This window comes from Calcarisporiella thermophila, assembly GCF_041956535.1.
Source record: "Calcarisporiella thermophila strain CBS 279.70 unplaced genomic scaffold VTP21scaffold_20, whole genome shotgun sequence".
NCBI classification, from domain to species: domain Eukaryota; kingdom Fungi; phylum Calcarisporiellomycota; class Calcarisporiellomycetes; order Calcarisporiellales; family Calcarisporiellaceae; genus Calcarisporiella; species Calcarisporiella thermophila.
This window is the reverse complement of record NW_027192210.1, coordinates 292,355-309,601: the sequence shown is the minus strand read 5'-3', so window position 1 is coordinate 309,601 and position 17,247 is coordinate 292,355. Positions and strand designations below refer to the sequence as shown.

The following is a 17,247-nucleotide window of genomic DNA, read 5'->3' as shown; positions in this document are numbered from 1 at the left end:
TTTCTCCCAGGTCTTGCCGATGTTGAGAAGGTGGATACCATCAGCACGGCGCTTGTACACATAAGGCTGCATGCGGATGTTGCAGTTCTTGGTACCAATGTGGGTCTGGGCAGCCAGCATCTGCTGGATATCCTCTTCGGTGGCTAAAAAATAGCAATTCACATTAATCAACGATCGACACGACGCCGATTGTGCGAAAAAGAAATACCGTTTAATGCGGCAGGGAATTTTGACATTCTGAAATTGCTGTCGAAAGTTAGGGTGACAGATCTATTGATGAACATGGTGATTATTAGCCCACAATAAATTTTCATAATATTCATCCAATCCATCCATCCCTATAACCCATCATCCCATCCATCCCATCCATCCCATCCATCCGCTCTACCACTCCTCCCGCTATCTTCTTGCGCGACGGATACTTACAATTTTTCAAAACAAGTCAGGGAGAAGGAACTCTTCTCTACCCTAGCAGCGACAGATTTTGTTCTTTCTCTGTGACTGCTAATTTCTGCTATTCAAGAGGCCGTGGATTGAATGCTCAAATACTGTAGTTCAGAAAAACATTTTAGGTTTACTGCTTCTAGCCCATTCTTTGTTAACTCGTGTTATATTTTTGAGATATATGCATTAAGAGTTCTATTGACACATAACAACAACAGCAACAACAACATCGACCACAGCCACTCAACCTACTTTTTCTTTGCACTCGAAGGGTCCAAAATGTCCAAGGGCAATTCGCTTGCAGCATCAGAGATTTTCTTCGAGCGTTTATTTCCACCGAAAAAGCGTCCACTTTGGGCGGTTGCTTCTTCCTTCCCGCTTGCACTCAGCAAATTTAACACCTTTGACTCCAGATCGCTGGAGGTGGCGGCATTTTTCAACTGTGAGGCATCAAAATAGCGCGAGGTTGATTCGCGTTTTGTGACAGAGGTTTGAGAAGAGGCAGAGGAAGCAGTGGAGGAGGAGAGAGCAGGGATGTATTCTTCTTCATCGATGTCGTTCTGGCTCGGGAGATTCAGGGTCACTGAGGGGCGTCCTTGGTCATCAAAACCGGCCTGGACTACATCGAAGGTGCGACGGTAGCGCTGGTTGGGGTTCCACAGACCCATTCCGTAGCGGTAGGGGAGATAGGCAACGACACCGCAAACACCCACTGCAAATCCACCCTCATAACGGTTCAACACGCGACCTTCGACTTGTCTTCCACGACCGCTTAATCCAGGAGCATAGATGGGTCTTGCGATTTGTGACTTGTGAGTCCCACGAGTCAAGCCCATAAATTGTAGCCAAGCGTCTCCAGAGATATCTCCGTTCTTGACGCTCTTTTTCCACTCATCTCTGCGTTTTCGCGCTTTTCCTAGAAGCCGTTTCCACTGCTTCTCAGACATCGATGCAATGTCCCTGTCGGTTCGTTTCAAATTTGGTATGGCGCCCCCCGCAGGACCAAAATTCTCGCGCCAGCGCTGCAAAAAGAGCACAGAGTCCTGAGCAGAGCGGTAAGGCGTCTGATGTTCCTGCGTATCGAGAGCCTGGATGGTGGCATATTTAGTGCGCACAACAGTGGGGAGATTGCGCTTGAGACCCCAGTCACCGATGCGATGGAGAGCACCGTATGTGTGATATACCTGGGGGAGAGAGGGGTCATACGACGCGAGCTTGGAATACCGGAAGAGAGAGGCAAAAGATTTTTCTGCCATATTGTTTATCGAAAACTAATCGCGAAAGGCGTCTAAAGATGCGAATAAATATACATACAAATATCTAGTTATGTATATATATGTATGTATGTATCCGCGGCCGTATGATCGTCGAGACACTAGAAACGATCCAAATTAATTCCCGGGATTATTATAGTTTAAAGGATTGTTTGGAGCTTGACAACCATCGAAATAGATACTAGTCGACAGGAGAGGGAAAAGTTGGTAGATTGATGACGTGGTCTGTTTACATATCTAAACTCAAAAAAAAAAGATTACAAAAGAAATTGCTGAGGTACGATTTCGATTTTATTTTTTATTTTTTGATCAAAAACCTTTTCATTTTATTTTCCCTACAAGTCGCCATTAATCGGCGGGATTATTATATCTTCATCACTCTTAATAAAAAAAGTAAGTCATCATCGTGGTCAGGATCTTGTAATTTTGCCGTACTTACTTTTTTTGGCTATCTGATTTTTCATGTCTGATCATGAAATGCTCGATCTAATCAGTATCTTCAATTCACTCTCATTTCTAGATAAAAAAAACTCTCAAAAAAGGAAATGGCCACCGCACCCGCTAATGGATCTCCTAACACTGCTTCTGCCAACGGCCAGCAGCAGCAGCAACAAAAGATTCTCCCATTTGAGGTTGGAATGATGTTCGTCCACGAGTATTACACATTTGTCAATCGGGAGCCTGAACGCCTCCACTGCTTCTACTCAAAAAAATCAAGCATGATTCATGGCACAGAGGGAGAAAGCGTTGAGCAATGCCAAGGACAACAGGTAACTTGCACGCCGATATTAATCCGATTGGTGTTGATGCTTAACTTTTAAATATGCTACTTATCTAGGAAATACACAAGAAAATCATTGAACTTAGCTTCCAGGACTGCAAGGTTAAAATTTTTAATGTCGATAGCCAACCTTCGCATAATGGTGGCATTGTAATCCAAGTCCTGGGCGAGATGTCGAACAATGATGGACCTTATCGCAAATTCGCACAGACCTTCTTCCTTGCGGAGCAACCAAACGGATACTACGTGCTCAACGACATATTCCGGTATTTGAAAGAAAGCACTGCCGAAGAAGAAGAAGAGTATGAGGACGAGGTGGAGGACGAAAGCACAACGCAGGAAAAGCAAATAGAAGCTCAAGATGTGGCAAAGGAGGAAGTAAAAGAGGAGTCGAAGCCTGAACCTGTTGCTGCCGAGCCTATTGCTGCTGCTCCTTCTGCTGCGGAAGGCACTTCCGTGACGGATCAGAAAGAGCCTGTAGAGAAGGTTGGCACTCCTACTCCCGTGAAGGAAGAAGCTGCAGTGGCAACAGAAAAGAAGCCTTCATCAGATAAGAAGAAGCATGATAGATCTTCGCAGCCCTCTGCTGGTGCTGCTGCCTCTACTCCTAAAACTTGGGCCAATCTTGCTGCTCGCAACGTCGACCAATGGGGCACCAACGTATCGGCTGCAAAGGGCACTTCGACTCCCGCTCCAGAGCCTAAATCCCAAAAAGCGCCTACTCAGTCTGGTAAGCAGAAGAATCAGGAAAATAATCAGAAACAGCAGCAGCAGCAGCAACCACAATCAGCCAGTAATGACGCACAATTACAGCCCCAACAGCAGGACCAAGACGAGGGCTTTAAGACTGTGCAAGGACAGCGGCAATCACGCGGGCGCCGATACGAAGATGGTGGCGATGATAAACGTCGTTCGGGTGATTACCGTGGTGGACGCGGTTTCCAAGGTGGAGATCGACGCAATGTCCGAGGAGAAAATGGCGAGCGTAGAGGAGGAGGTGGGGGTGGCAGTGGACCCCGAGGTGGTCGTGGGGGACGAGGTGGGAATCGAGGCGGGGGTCGTGGGGGACAAACGCATTAATTCCGCAAGCCTTCCTTCCAACTAATTAATAGGAGAGGGTGCGAGGTTGCAGATTTCCTTTTTTTTTAGATTTTTTTATATTCAAAAAAGAGTGAATTTTTTTTCTTTGCTGTTATTTCGATTTTTTTTATTTTATCTTCATGGGAATTTTCTTTTTTTCTTCTTCAATATTATGGGTTCTTGAAAATATTTTTTTATGATCTATTTTATACTCTACCGTGATTTTTGTTCTCTTAAAACGCTTTTTTTTTTTTCCTCTCTCTCGCCTCCCTGTTCTTTGTAACGTTTCTATTGACACTTTATCCTTTTCTCCCTATATATATATATATTTTTCTCTACTAAAAAAGCTATTAAACTTAAAAGAAAACTTTTTTCACAACCTCTCCCTTCTCCTGTTATATCTGTGGCTCTACTTTTGTAGCATCTTATATGCCATGTTATAGAAGAGTAGATCTGTTCATCTGAACCGCAGTTGATCCTGGATGGAGGAGGTGCCTTTATTTGGGAAAACTTTCATATAGTTCAATTTGCGTGGTTGGAAGTTTGGGAGGAACCTTAATAAGGTTTGTACAATTCAGAAAAAATAGTTTTAGAAGCTTGTGGAAACTTGCGCTTGGAATGACATTGAAAGGCCGAGTTGCTTAGGACGAAAGCAAGCAGAATTTGCTTGGAAACTTTCGTTGTCTTTTCTCCCAAGCTTGTTGTTTCTTGGTCAAACTGAACCAAGCATTGCATCACATATAGTCCACAGTAATCTAAGCAATGGCAAGCCGCTCGGCTTCATTCTACCAAGGTGAATCCACAGAGCCAAACGTACAAGCTTCAAAGCTGCAAGAAGCTCCTGTCACTCAGTCCCACCTCTCAGGACGGTGCTTGGGTATACGAGAAAGAGTGGGCAACTGCGGTCATTGCTCTTTCTCAGCTTTTGGTGTAGGCCACAAGCTCTAGCATTGATCGCAACCTCAAACTAAGCAGGAAAGGAGACTACTTGTTCAGCAAATGAGGCCTGCAACCAGCGCCGAAGAAGAAGGGTATCCCTGCGAAGGCCTTTGAAAAGGTAACCAAGACAGAGGGCGAAATTAGTCCATTAAACGCCACCATATCGCTTATTGCTAGGGTGACTCACAATTAACTCTAGGACTACAGAAAAGATGGATAGATTTCCCGAGCCTCTTTGTCGTGTATACATATTTTGAGTTTCCATGTTTCCTAGGGTCTTTCTTAACATGTTTAGATAGAGCGAGGATGAGAAGCCAAAGAACCTTCGCGCCTGTATTAAGTGGGAGCAATGGCTGTTTGTCGCAAAGGAAAGAAGAAAAAAGACGCAAAGATCGAAGTGATTTTAGCTTGCAAGATGACTCGTTGCCTCGATTGCGATCAAGCGTGACGTGCATCCCTTGCTCCATTTATGTCACCCTATTGTACTCATTTTGATTCAAAAATCCCCCCCCCTCGCCTCGACTTTTTAACACGTCCGCACCGTGTTTTGTTAAGAAAGCATCCTTCTCATTCTATGTCTCTAACTCAGCGACTTTTCCCAGCTCTGCGCAAAATGTCTACCCAGGCTACTCAGACCTCGAAGCCCCAGTTCTTGGTGTTTGTCTACGACTATCCTAATAACTTTGACCGCCGGCAGGAGGTTCGACCCAGGCATCTAGAGCGCGCTCGCGATTACAGAAAGGATGGATTTCTCATCACAGGCGGCGCGCTTCTCGATGAACAAAACCGTATGATTGGCTCGTCCCTGATTGTGGCAAGCGACACACAGGAGGAGGCAAAAAAAGTTCTACTCCAGGATCCCTACACCGTCGACAAGGTGAGCTTCATATACATATAGGAAATGGCCAGTGCTGGAATGCTTAGGGTGTGCCTTTCTATCTGCTTAGGTGTGGGATCCCGAGACCATGAAGATTTACCCCTTTAGAGTCGCAAGCGTTTAGAATTGCAGTTAATGCGTGAGAAAAAAACTTAGCTGTATGGTAGCACAAGTATTTCGTGAACAGTTCTTTTATTGTATTGTGGCAAGTCCACGGAGTCCTAGTTTTTCGTTATTATTCAAAGAAGCGAAATATATGATTTATATTGAGAGCCTTGATGTTCATAATGGTGATGCAGAAGGACTACCCTTCTTCTATTTTTCTCAAAGCTCGGTTTGTATCACCGAGTTCCCCCAACGGCAAGACGCGTAAACTTTGTTTCCTTTGGTGCTTTTTCTCTTTTACCAAACTATTTTCTCATTCCCTTCCTCTTGGAATTCACACTCCACGAAAGCCAATTTCCCTCCCCTTCTGCAAGCAAGCGCCATAGCAATGTCCAATTTGACACTCAAGCCCCAGGACGATATCCACTATGCAACGCTTGTCCGCCCTCAGGGCTCGCCCTTACCCGAGCTATATCACTTCTTTATGGACTGGCGTACGCCCCTAATCTTCGCCTCGGTCTATGCACTGTCTGTGACCTTCATTAACTCGCGAATGCCGTCCCGAAAGGCTCCTGCCGTCGCCGACAAGAAGTCCTCCTCCGCTTCTCCTGCTAATGCGAGTTCGAAATCCTCGAGCTTTTTCACCTCTATAGTTTTTTTGCATAATATTGCCCTTTGTATATTCAGCATTGCGGTGTGCAAAGGAATGCAGCAGGGCATTGTGGAGAGTTATAAGCATTACCAGGGGAATGTGCGCGACTGGGTACATAAACTTAGATTGATTTGCATATCTTTTTGGAGTTGCCCTGTTATTTATGTGGTCTTTGCTTTTTTGGCTAATTCCAATGCAATAGTTTTGCGATGCAGACAGCTATCTTTTCGACCGCGCCGAGAACTCGCTTGGCTACTGGGGATACATTTTCTATCTTTCCAAATTCTATGAGGTCATCGACACGGTCATTATCCTGCTCAAAGGCCGGCGCTCCTCTCTGCTCCAAACTTATCATCACACTGGAGCGATATTGTGCATGTGGGCTGCTACAAACTACATGGCCATTCCCGTCTGGTCGTTTGTGCGTAAGTGTTAACCCTCCCCCCGTCTCCTTTATGGAGCTGTTTCTGCTTCACCTATGCTCATACTGCCTTCGCTTGACTGCTACAGAGATCAATAGCTTCATCCATAGCGTGATGTACTTCTATTTTGCGCTTACGGCCATTGGCATTCGCCCGCCGGGGAAGAAGTACATCACCACGCTCCAGATCACTCAGTTCTTTTTTGGCATGTCAGTCGCTCTGACTTCCCTGTGGTTACCGGGCTGCATCAATGGACGAGCTGCCCGTCTTGCCACCTGGCTCAACGTCATTTACCTGGTTCCCCTTATCCACCTGTTTTTTGATTTTGCTCGAAGAAGCTATGGCAGCAAAATGAAAAGGAACTGAGGGACAGGGAAACTGTATTACTTGCCGGCTTAGTTCCATCCCTTCCCACAGACCCGATTCTTGTTTTACTTTGTTCATAATGATCAAACGGCTCTTGTATACATACAGTGCTATTTATTTAGTCAATAAACAAACGAGCTTATAAATTGAATGGAGGGAAGAGCGCCAGTTCTCCTTGCGTGCACCCTACCGCTTTGTCGTGGTGTACTGACCGAGAAGCCTTGGAAATGAAATGCAAAGTAACCGCAATAATACAAGAAAATCAGCGCCTCCTAGCAGGCTAAGGAGGAGGTATATATTTATTATATATCTATAGGATGGTTGGTATAACAAGATAGGTTGACCCCCATATGATTCCTTTTGCCAATAAATAAATAACCAAATCAACCCGATCGCCCTCTACCCTCTTCGCCAATCTATTTTGGATCTCGCCCTGAGAATGACTTCCTCGCACCTCCCTCGCTCCTCCGCCAGATCCTCCACACGTTCCCCGTCATATGTACATGCATCCAGTGGAGCCCCGGGCAGAGCAGCTAGGTACGCTAAAACCTCGAAAAATCCCTCGGCCGCCGCAGAATGCAGAGCCGTCCAGCCTGTAGATGCCATCAGTCGAATTAGTTATAAAAAATGAGATAAAGAAGGCGAATAAAAATACTAACCTTCTGCATCTGCAACCCCAATCCATACCCCGGCATTCACCAAATATTTGCAGATGTCCAGATGGCCATAGCTTGCCGCCACATGCAGTAGCGTCATTTGTTTACCTGGAGTACGCCACGCATCGATCTTAAAATCACCGCCAGAACTTTCATCCACAATCTTTCGCAGCGAGGAGAGTTCGCCCGTTTGGCAAAGAGAAGTGAGAAGGAATTCGGGCTGGATCCGGACTGTCTTTCGGGACCGCAAGGCACGTGGTCTTCCAGATACGACTTTAGTTTCACAAGTGGGGGATGAAGCAAGGGAGCTGGTGGCAATGTTGGAAGTCGCAGCGGATTCTGGTAGAGGAGCAAAGGATTGTGAAAGAGTGCTGCCTGGTGTCGTTGTGGAAGGAATGGAAGTAGCCATTTTTTGTGTTTCCGGCGCCGAGGATTCCAAATTTCGCAGTGTTGTAGATGGTATTTTTACATTACAGGTGGATATATCAAGGGTTGCAGTAGAACTTGTCTGGGTAGTTTTGGTATATAGTTTTTGTGAATGAACGGAGGAAGAGTTGGCTAACCTTTTGTAAGGAGAGGGTGGTGGAGCCATAACGAACCCGCTAGATGAAGCTGTGTAGGAAGGGCTGCCGTGGTCTGCAAGTGAAATTCGGGTCTTCGGAACGATTGAAGTCGAGTGTATGGAGGTTGTACAATCTTGCCGCTCTGGGAATTTTCCCAAAAGTCGCGTGGAATGATTTGCGAGAGAGCTTGTGTCCGAGCTGTTAGAGGTAGAATATTTCGAGTTACGAGAAGCCGAGATTGGTAGGGAATCGACAAGAGGCTGAGGTAATGTGCTCACAGACGGTGCTGTAGCAGTTGCCGCTGAAGTTTTCAAGCCAATGGATGAAAGGTATTTAGCAGATGAAGAGCTGGGCAGTTGACGCGAGGGTGATTTTTCATATCGTGAACTAACTATGGATGAGAATGGGTGTCGAGACGAAGGACCAAGAGTGCTTGTATTGCAAGCGGATGGTTGAGGAGGAGAATTGGCTTTTTCGGCTGGAGACAAGATGAAGGAGCTTGAATACGGATTCGTAAGGGCCATCTTACTGGGAGAAGGAGGCTTCTCCGATTCCTCCGTTAAAGGAACACTCTTCAACTCGTAAGGGGTGGGCTTGGCCTGTTGAGCGGCGGGCGTTATGGAGCGAGGGGTATCATTCAATGCTCGTAACCCGGTTCCTCTTTGTATATTTCGCGTTAGCCCGGGTGAATCGAGCTTTCTTGTGGTGGAAGTATATTTTGTTCCGGAGATAGACAAAGAGGGTTTGGCTGTCACCAAGGTTGGCCTTTCTTTATCCCTTAACTCATGTGGATTAAATCGGGACCGTGATTTGCTTTCCATAACCTTTTCACCTCTGGCCCCCCTTTCTATACCCTGCTCCTTCTTTTGGACTTGGCCTAGTAAGCTAGGCGAGATACTGGAGAATCGAGAAGTAGAGTCTTCTACCATCGGACGACATTTCATTATATTCTCCCTGAGCATTGGTTGCCTATCTGTCTCCTCGACTTTGGCCGATTGATCTTGTACTCCTTTCATCAAGTCTCGATATGTAGATGCAGTCGATGTCTCCAACTCCTGATCCCCGATTCTTGTCACAATTCTGCGATTTACCTCCATTTTCTTCCCACTCGGCACTAGTACAGCTCTATCACTATTATCGTCACTTAATCTGTCTATGTTTCTTTGAGGCGAATTAGCCGTCAACCTAGACCGCCATGCTGCATCTTTATCTAGCCTCTTAGTGATCTCGTTACTGCTTTCCTTCTCGTATGACTGCCGATGTTTATTTTTGGATATATTATCCATTACAGACTTCGTGTTATCCGCACTAGGCCTCTGGGAGGATAGCGCCCCATGATATCGGGAGCGCAAAGGTTCAAAACTTTTAGCCTTTGTTAGGAAATGGCGATCTTCGAATGGAATGGTGGCCGCCTCAGACCTTAAACTTGCTGCCACGTGCTCGTCTTTCTTGTTTTTCAACTCATAAAAAAATCGCTCCTCTAATGCAACATTCCAATTCATGCTTTCTTTTTGTGTCCCCTCCACCCTATTGTGCTTCATGGTTAAATTATTCTCCACCTTGTCCGCGTTTTTCTTTGAGCTAAACTCTCTCTCCTTTTCAGGCCCAGAGCTTTCAACAGGAGTAACCATTGGCCATTGCGCAGTAATTCTTGCGACGGTTCCACGCGGCAATTTCAAGGAGGGGGGCGGAGAAGGGGGAGGGGGAAGAGGCTCTGAGCGGCGACGCTGATGGTTCACTTCCCTTTTCGAGCTTTGAGAAGGAGGCGTGGGCGAGGGCGGGGCTTGCTGCTTAGGGGCCGGCATACATTTGAAAACGAGTTCTAACGCGATGGACTTGCAAAGTGACTCAGTGGCTCAATTCGGGGGCCCTTTTGAAGAAAAAAAATACCGTAAATGAGAAGGGAAAGAAGGCTGGATGCTTAGATGGAATACTGTGAGGAACGCGTCTCGAACGCGTCAATAAGTTGAAGTTCCGGATGATATGGGTGGGAGGCGCAGTTGGTGCGATTTTGTTATTTTCCCCCTTCCAATGGCTGAATTAAGATATCATTTTCCTCTAGAGACTATCCCCTACGATTCTCCTCAAAATGGCCTTCGATAAGGAAGAGTCGCGTATTCCAGTTTCGACCGGATCTTACGGGGCACGATTTGCTTGAAAAAGCACCAGCGCATATCTTTTTTTGTCTGGAGGAGTCACATGCATTTACTAAAAAAAATGGCGGAATATCCACCCATTTTAATAGATTTTCAGATAGACTCTCTCTTGATCCATCCAAAGATTATCCGCAGACAGGAACCAGGTTAGTGATTTCGGCTGCGTTATGTCATTCCATCTCAGATCTTGGTGAAAATGGGGAAAACGGTTTTTTTTTTGAATGCATCCACAATCTAGATACCTCATTTGTTTCAAAATTAGCATAGGGGCCCCCCGATATGTAAGTGCAAATTTAACCTTGCCAAGTCTATCTGTATTCGCAGAATCCTTTCCAATTGAGAAAAACAAAATAATATTCACAAAAGTATCCTTTACACGTATGTACCAGTCGAATGCGAGAGTGAAGAAGAAAATATATGACAGAATAAAAAAGAACGTATAAGTCAGACGATTAGCCCCGAGCCCTTTTTGTTATTTCCGTTAGAGAGGCTAAGGCAGAGGAGGATTTGGGAGTGTTCATAAGGGGAAGATGCTTTCGGGTCAATTCAACCACTAAGATGATGTTGGATTTTTAAAGCAATAAATAAAAAAGCTTTGTCAGTTAACGGAAACCCCCTAAATAATAAGCGAGAAACTAGCTACCTATGCGTTTCTTTTTCACATTCTCATAACACGCCGCATCACACACCCACACGTCCTTTCCTTCTACGATAGAACTTTCGATGCCTCCGGAGTAGCAACGCTGGTGAAACGCCTTGGGACAACCCTCACATCGAACAAGCACATTGCCTTTCCACGACTCCTTCCTCTGGCATTCGACGCAGTAAAGCTGGAGAACTGGGCGGTCGCGGTCGGCAACCGTCTCCTTCACAAATTCGGTGAGATCTAGGCGCGGGAGTTTGCAGGCAAACCCATATCCCTTGTAGTCGCAGCCATGCTTATTGCATAGAGTGCGCTTGCCCCAAGGGCCAGGACGCCAGTTCACACCCTCAGTGGTGCCGCAGTATCTGCACCAATCGCGTTGTGCCTTTGTGAGCTGTTAAAATGAGAGAATAGCTCGGTCAAGGACAAGGAAGCTCTATGACCACTGCAAGTAAACTGTCTCACCTGTTGAAATAGGGTAGGATGCCGAGTGGGACGCGGGGGACATGGTTCACCAAAATCTTGAAACTGGTTAATCTCCTCATTCTCTTTGTCTTCCTCATTCTCCCCCTCTTCGTATCTCCTGTCCTTGTCAATCTCCACGTCTTCCTCGTCATCATCATCATCATCTTCCTCGTCTTCCTCCTCCTCCTCCTCTTCTTCGTCCTCTTCGTCCTCTTCGTCCTCTCCTTCTTCCCTATTCTCGTCCTCATCCCCATCCCTTTTTTTAATATCTTCTGTTTCATCCGCATCTTCTTCGCCCATCATTCTTACGGTTTCTTCAAAGCCCAACGCGTCCTGCTCGATTTTTCTCTTTTTTCGCTGACCCTCCAACAGTTCGTTTCCAAATGTCTCAGCGTACTCGTCCATTTCTCCCCCCAATCCCTTGGGTGGTATGATGGAAATAGGGGGAGACACCGGAGTTAACATCGCGTTCCTATCCTCATGGACGTACTCTTCAAAGTCAATTTTCCTAGGCCTGGTTCGCTTTTCTTCAGGATTTAATGTGATGCCCAGCCCGATTCCCTCGTCCAATGGACCAAAATTAAACAAGCCATCGGTGTCGAAAAGAGCACCCTCTGCCGGAGAGAGTGGAGGAGACAAATTTAGCGTGCTGTCACCGGTCCAATTGCATTCTGGCATTGCTGATTGCATATAGGTCGATGAAGGGGGCGGCGCAAGAAGCCATTCAAACGCGTCCGCTTCTCTATTTTCCCTTCCCCCCTCTGACAGAAAGACGTCCCGTAACACCACACCGCCCCGGTCGGTGTTTTGTTCGAAACTGATAGTGGTAATGGGCAGGCAGGTTGTATGAATGGGAGGGGAGGTATAGCTGTAGAGGGAAATCCCAAGAGGGGAGGAGGCAGCGGTCGCATTTGAAAACCACTGTGTCTTGCAGGATTTGCAGAGTTCGTCAATGCGCTGCGGGTGCGACGGGCCACGAGAAAGGCGCGCGCGGCAAGAGGCGCAGAGCAGGTGGAGGAGCGGGGACTGCGAGGAGGGCGGGTTGAATGAGGTGAGGGAGCGCACCTGGCTTTGGGAGAGAGCGCAGTGTTGTACATGCTGGAGGCCCATGCTGACTTTTGGTATAGGGTCTGAATGCGAATGCAGTGTCATATAATGGAGAGAAGGAAGCAATGCAAGAGAAAGAGGAAGAAAGAGAAAAAGAAAAAGAAAATAGGGGGGGGGGGAAGCGACTTGCAGGGAAAGTTAAAAATATAAACAATCTTCTTTTTCCTCTGTTTCTATAAGAGTATATATGTAAACGGTAACCACAACACAAATACGGGTTTCGTTTTCCCCTCTTACACCGTCAGCCTAGGAGCGGAAGGAACAAGAATTAAAAGGGAAAATAATAGAGTATATAAAAGGAAACATACAAGTGGAGATCCGAAATGGCATCTGTTGGATATCCACACAACCTTACACCATACAGCAGGCAGGAGAGGAGCCCAAGTGGGGAGAGCACGGTTGGGAAATTAATTGGGAGGCCGCGGGAGGGGAATAGTGGAGAGACACCAGTTTTTTTTTTGGATTTCTTTTTTCCTCATCGCCCTAGTCCTTTGATTGCATTAATATGTCTTTCCGCGCGTGAAGGATGCCGGAAAAAAAAAGCCACCTAAGCATCACTGCCAAATATACGAAAATTAAAAAAAAAAGCATATCGCCCGATCAGGCTGTCCAAGCCTCAAATGGCCCAGAATCAAGTAATGAAGAGGAATAAGATGCACAATTCAAACGTGTTCCTCGCCATCTTTGCAACAATGGAAATCTTTATTTGTGGATGAAGCTAATCCTATTCTATCCTACTTAATTCTATTCTAATACACCGTATAGGCCTTGCCTGCTCTATAGCTTCGGCTTTTCTCTAGCCGACAGCGTCTACTGGCGACGCTCCTGGACGTCTTGCAGCACCGCCTTCGCAAGAGAGAGCACCGTCTCCACCTGCTCCTTGGTTGCCCCAACGTTCATTGCGCCGATGCAATGTGATTTCAGCTAATCGAAATACATCAGCGTGCATCCTTCTATCCTAGGATTAAAAAGCTTGTGCGAGGCTTCTCACCTGTGGCTCCACACCCATGGGTACCAGCGCGGCAATGACGCAGAGCTCCGTCTCCACACTGCTCAACAGGCGCTCGTCGGACAGGTAACGCCCGTAGCTGTCTTGCACGAAATCCATGAGATCGGGATTATAGCCTCGGAGCACCTCGCGTACTTTGGTCGCCTGACTGCCATACACTGAAGACAGAAAGAGAATCATCAGCCAGAGCATAGGACTAATTCTAGTCGACTGTCGGCCTGCCTTTGTCGAAGAAACTGTCTCCCCTCGCGTGGATTCTTGCGAAATCCTCCATGCTCGTAATTTTCCTGAAAGAAGAATAAAGTCCCGGGGATTATTAAACATTGCAAATATATTAAAGGCGGGCATCCGGCTTTATTACTTGGTGGATTCCTTTGGAAGTTTTTCCATGAGAGAAGGATCCACCACCCCTGAGATATGGCTCAACGTGTTAATCACCTACACAACCACGGGAGACCTGCTGTTACAAGCTTTAATCTGTATAGGACACAATAAACTTACTCTTGGGACGCCACTCAACAACATTCCTTTCAGAACTGCTTCCCTTACTCGTGTTAGAAATAAAACCTTGTCCTCTTCGCTTTCTATTTCATTCAGTCTTGTCTCCACAATTTTGGAAGCAAGCTCGGGGCTATTTGAGGAATTTAGGGCCATGACTTGGAGCAAGGGAGCAAGATCGGCACCAAGCGGGGTAGCGAGAGTGTGCCAGCGTTGGAAGGATTGATTCAGGGACATTTTGATTTTATTCAAGTGAGGAGAAATGCGGGCGGAAATTAGGTGAGAGAACATCTAGCTTTCTTTTGACGTGCTTATTTCCTTAAAATAGAGCTGGGGGCTAAAAATACTCCTTTATTTTGTTCCGTTAAAGAAATTATTGTTCATTTCCTTCAATCTGTCATGGTAAGAGTGCTCGCCCTTTACGCCAGTACGATGGGAACTTTTGCATTTTACGATCTATCATCATCTCTCTCCAGAATATAGTGCTCATCCTCATCGCTTACTTCGCAGTAATAGCATTCATTCTTTTTGTGCTCTTATTTGGTCAATCAGTGTATTTTCGCGACGGACCTATCGGGTCTTTATATCTGTGGTTGACGGAGGGGCTTCCCGCCTTCACCGTGAAATTGCTAAGAAGCACATGCAGTGTTGGGTGCATGAGCAGTCTAGAAAACTCATGGGTATATTGCTGTGACTCACGCAATCCTATTCTTCAGGTATGAGAGTCGATGTGCCGCATTTTCTGGACTTTTTTCATTGACTGACCTATTCAATAGATAGTATACCTATTTCTTATTACTTTACTCATTGTTGGATTCTTGAGCACGGGGTGGAACGAGATACCAGGCCCTTATCTTTCCTCCATTCATAAGTAAATAGATGTCTCTGTCTTATTTTTGATCTGTGGATTGAATATCCATCTCGTTGCATTGCGTTTCTAGATTCATTATACCCCTCTTTATTGTCTATATATACGGGTCCTTTTATTTGGTATGCGCAGCAGATCCAGGATTTATAACTCCGGAGAATGTGGAGAAATGGTTGCAGGCCTATGATTATGACTACGTGCTGTATGAACCGCGTATGTGTCGAACGTGTAATTTCCAAAAGTATGCACTCTTTCCTGTCATGGTTTACACATGACCTATAATGAGGTGGCGCTGATGGTTCTTTTGATGAATTTTATCTTGGCACACTAGACCTCCTCGTTCCAAACATTGCTCTATCTGCAACCGCTGCGTTGCCAAATTCGACCATCACTGCGGCTGGGTCAATACATGCATTGGAGCAAACAACGCCCGATACTTTCTTCTCTTCCTCGCCTCTATCCAGCATATCTGCTACTACGGCATGTATCTTGTGGGGCAAATATACCGAGCCAAATACGATGAACATCACCTTGCTAGATCTTATTTCGTCGACTCTGGGACCGGCCGCCACGTGCAGTTGAGCCTGTTCCAGTCCTTTGTTTTCCTCTTGTATCGGTATAGAATATTGGGGTCGATTGGGATTTTCGCGGGAGTCACCGCCGTGGTCGTAGGGGTTTTCTTCTGGTACCAGGTGTGGGTTATGGCCTGGAAAGGGATGACTACGAACGAGATTTTCAAGTGGGAGGATCTTGACGAGGAGATAGCCATGGGGCGAGTGTACTATGTGTTCGATGAAGGCAACGTGGGCGAGGCGGAAGGATTAGCAACCCATAAAGGTCGGCGGCGGCGCAAGGGAAACACAGAAGCACAGCACCGGGCAGCCGATAAAAAAAGAAAAAGGCTCGTGATCCTACAACCTAGCCCTCAACCTCAACACGCTTCTCCCACCTCTTCCACACCAACCTTGTCCTCTTCTTCTGGGCTGCTGCCGCGAGGATCTGTCAGAGTGACCCACCAGTCGCAAGTTGGGAACCTCTATGACCAGGGATGGCGGAGTAACCTCAAGGAAATTCTTTACCCCCCTCGATTTTAGGAGGCATCTCGTTAGGCAAATGGGTAAGGAGTGTATGTAAAGTACTCAAAAGAACCTGTATTATAAATGGAATAAACTGAAACAATAGAAAATATTAAATATATCCTTGACGAGAGGGGGATAATGCTTTAATTGAGGATTGACTAGAGAAGAGAGGGGAAATGGTGGGGGAGGAAGGTATGGATGCCTTGAGCCAAGGCAACGGCCTCAGAGCAGTGAGCTTGGGACTAGAATACAATGGAGGAAGAGATCCCCGCTTAATGTTGTGCGAAAACACATCAGGAGAGGGAATATAAAAACAGAGGGTATGGGTCTATTGGCTTATTCCGACACCAAGAAACCTACTAAGCACTTGTCTAATAATATCTCTACATTCACCCATGCGTGGGTACTCAGGAACAGCTTGGTTCCATCCCGGCCTGCGATCCTAAGTAGATCCCGTTCCCCGCCCGGATGAAATCGAACATAAGGAGTCAGATTATACACCTTCCCCTGAATGGCTGTCCAGCAGTCATCAACTGTCTTGTGCTGTTTGAGATCCTCAAGAGTATAACGGCCCAAAGTAGTGTGGCCCGCACGTAAATCGGCGCCGCTCGATTTGAGGCGAGCCCAGTCGAGAGGAGAAGATCCGGGAGGAAGTACAATTTTTTGCCGATGACGAGTACGAGGGCCGGTGCTATTTGGGATGCGTGTAGGCGCTCTCATTTGTGGGCCATCGGGTGAGGGAAACGCAGCGGGGGAGTCTAAAAAGATATAATCAAATGAGCGACCCATCATCATGGATTCATAAATAAACCGGGCGATCACCGCCATCGGATAAAATACCGTCTAGATCGGGAATAATATTGACAGGAGAATCTATCTTTTCGTCCAAGGGAGGCGGCGGGCGAACACTAGGTGCAAGAAAACCACCCAACAATGGCACTTTGAGGCGATCCATTATCAATCTATTATCAATCTAAGTTTGTATTTTGACTTGCCGTTCATTTCAATTTCCCCCTATTTTATATGTCATCCGTTACCAATGCGCCACCCGAGTCTTAGTAATACGGATGGGGACCTATTGAGGATTTGACTCAAATTAAGGAAATAGATGGCTTAAATACAACTTATTGTCATGCCGTAGTTTTATAGTAATGTCAAATAGCGCACGCAAGTATTACACAGTTAAAAAACAATTGAATAATAATAGTATCACACTCTAAGTTTTCCTCTCATCCTATATCCCCTCTTTCCCCCTCTCTCCAG

At 46.2% G+C, this 17,247-nt stretch overlaps 9 protein-coding genes across 9 annotated transcripts; 4 read left to right on the top strand and 5 right to left on the bottom strand.

Moving 5' to 3' along the window:
- Window positions 1-38: 38 nt before the first annotated feature.
- Window positions 39-1,700, bottom strand: VTP21DRAFT_4903 (mitochondrial 37S ribosomal protein bS1m; the record flags this gene model as incomplete). The annotated part of the gene is made up of 3 exons (XM_069395366.1): window positions 39-143; window positions 209-270; window positions 697-1,700. Coding segments are annotated over 3 exons (1,171 nt in total), but the record flags the coding sequence as incomplete, so codon positions are not given.
- A 563-nt stretch (window positions 1,701-2,263) lies between these two features.
- Window positions 2,264-3,579, top strand: VTP21DRAFT_4902 (uncharacterized protein; the record flags this gene model as incomplete). The annotated part of the gene is made up of 2 exons (XM_069395365.1): window positions 2,264-2,488; window positions 2,557-3,579. 2 exons carry the CDS (start codon window positions 2,264-2,266, stop codon window positions 3,577-3,579), a joined length of 1,248 nt encoding a protein of 415 aa, XP_069248518.1.
- A 1,513-nt stretch (window positions 3,580-5,092) lies between these two features.
- VTP21DRAFT_4901 (uncharacterized protein) lies at window positions 5,093-5,519 on the top strand (the record flags this gene model as incomplete). Its single annotated transcript, XM_069395364.1, has 2 exons — window positions 5,093-5,395; window positions 5,466-5,519. The coding sequence occupies 2 exons, from the start codon at window positions 5,093-5,095 to the stop codon at window positions 5,517-5,519; spliced, it is 357 nt and encodes a 118-aa protein (XP_069248517.1).
- Window positions 5,520-5,888: 369 nt separating this feature from the next.
- Window positions 5,889-6,940, top strand: VTP21DRAFT_4900 (uncharacterized protein; the record flags this gene model as incomplete). Its single annotated transcript, XM_069395363.1, has 3 exons — window positions 5,889-6,263; window positions 6,355-6,577; window positions 6,663-6,940. The coding sequence occupies 3 exons, from the start codon at window positions 5,889-5,891 to the stop codon at window positions 6,938-6,940; spliced, it is 876 nt and encodes a 291-aa protein (XP_069248516.1).
- A 399-nt stretch (window positions 6,941-7,339) lies between these two features.
- On the bottom strand, window positions 7,340-9,964 carry VTP21DRAFT_4899 (uncharacterized protein; the record flags this gene model as incomplete). Its single annotated transcript, XM_069395360.1, has 2 exons — window positions 7,340-7,533; window positions 7,600-9,964. 2 exons carry the CDS (start codon window positions 9,962-9,964, stop codon window positions 7,340-7,342), a joined length of 2,559 nt encoding a protein of 852 aa, XP_069248515.1.
- Window positions 9,965-10,950: 986 nt separating this feature from the next.
- On the bottom strand, window positions 10,951-12,575 carry VTP21DRAFT_4898 (uncharacterized protein; the record flags this gene model as incomplete). Its single annotated transcript, XM_069395359.1, has 2 exons — window positions 10,951-11,352; window positions 11,424-12,575. The coding sequence occupies 2 exons, from the start codon at window positions 12,573-12,575 to the stop codon at window positions 10,951-10,953; spliced, it is 1,554 nt and encodes a 517-aa protein (XP_069248514.1).
- A 765-nt stretch (window positions 12,576-13,340) lies between these two features.
- VTP21DRAFT_4897 (uncharacterized protein) lies at window positions 13,341-14,274 on the bottom strand (the record flags this gene model as incomplete). Its single annotated transcript, XM_069395358.1, has 5 exons — window positions 13,341-13,454; window positions 13,522-13,697; window positions 13,762-13,826; window positions 13,901-13,977; window positions 14,041-14,274. The coding sequence occupies 5 exons, from the start codon at window positions 14,272-14,274 to the stop codon at window positions 13,341-13,343; spliced, it is 666 nt and encodes a 221-aa protein (XP_069248513.1).
- Window positions 14,275-14,436: 162 nt separating this feature from the next.
- On the top strand, window positions 14,437-15,999 carry VTP21DRAFT_4896 (uncharacterized protein; the record flags this gene model as incomplete). The annotated part of the gene is made up of 5 exons (XM_069395357.1): window positions 14,437-14,439; window positions 14,514-14,753; window positions 14,814-14,908; window positions 14,979-15,146; window positions 15,237-15,999. 5 exons carry the CDS (start codon window positions 14,437-14,439, stop codon window positions 15,997-15,999), a joined length of 1,269 nt encoding a protein of 422 aa, XP_069248512.1.
- Window positions 16,000-16,320: 321 nt separating this feature from the next.
- Window positions 16,321-16,939, bottom strand: VTP21DRAFT_4895 (uncharacterized protein; the record flags this gene model as incomplete). Its single annotated transcript, XM_069395356.1, has 2 exons — window positions 16,321-16,742; window positions 16,825-16,939. The coding sequence occupies 2 exons, from the start codon at window positions 16,937-16,939 to the stop codon at window positions 16,321-16,323; spliced, it is 537 nt and encodes a 178-aa protein (XP_069248511.1).
- Between the last annotated feature and the right edge of the window lie 308 nt (window positions 16,940-17,247).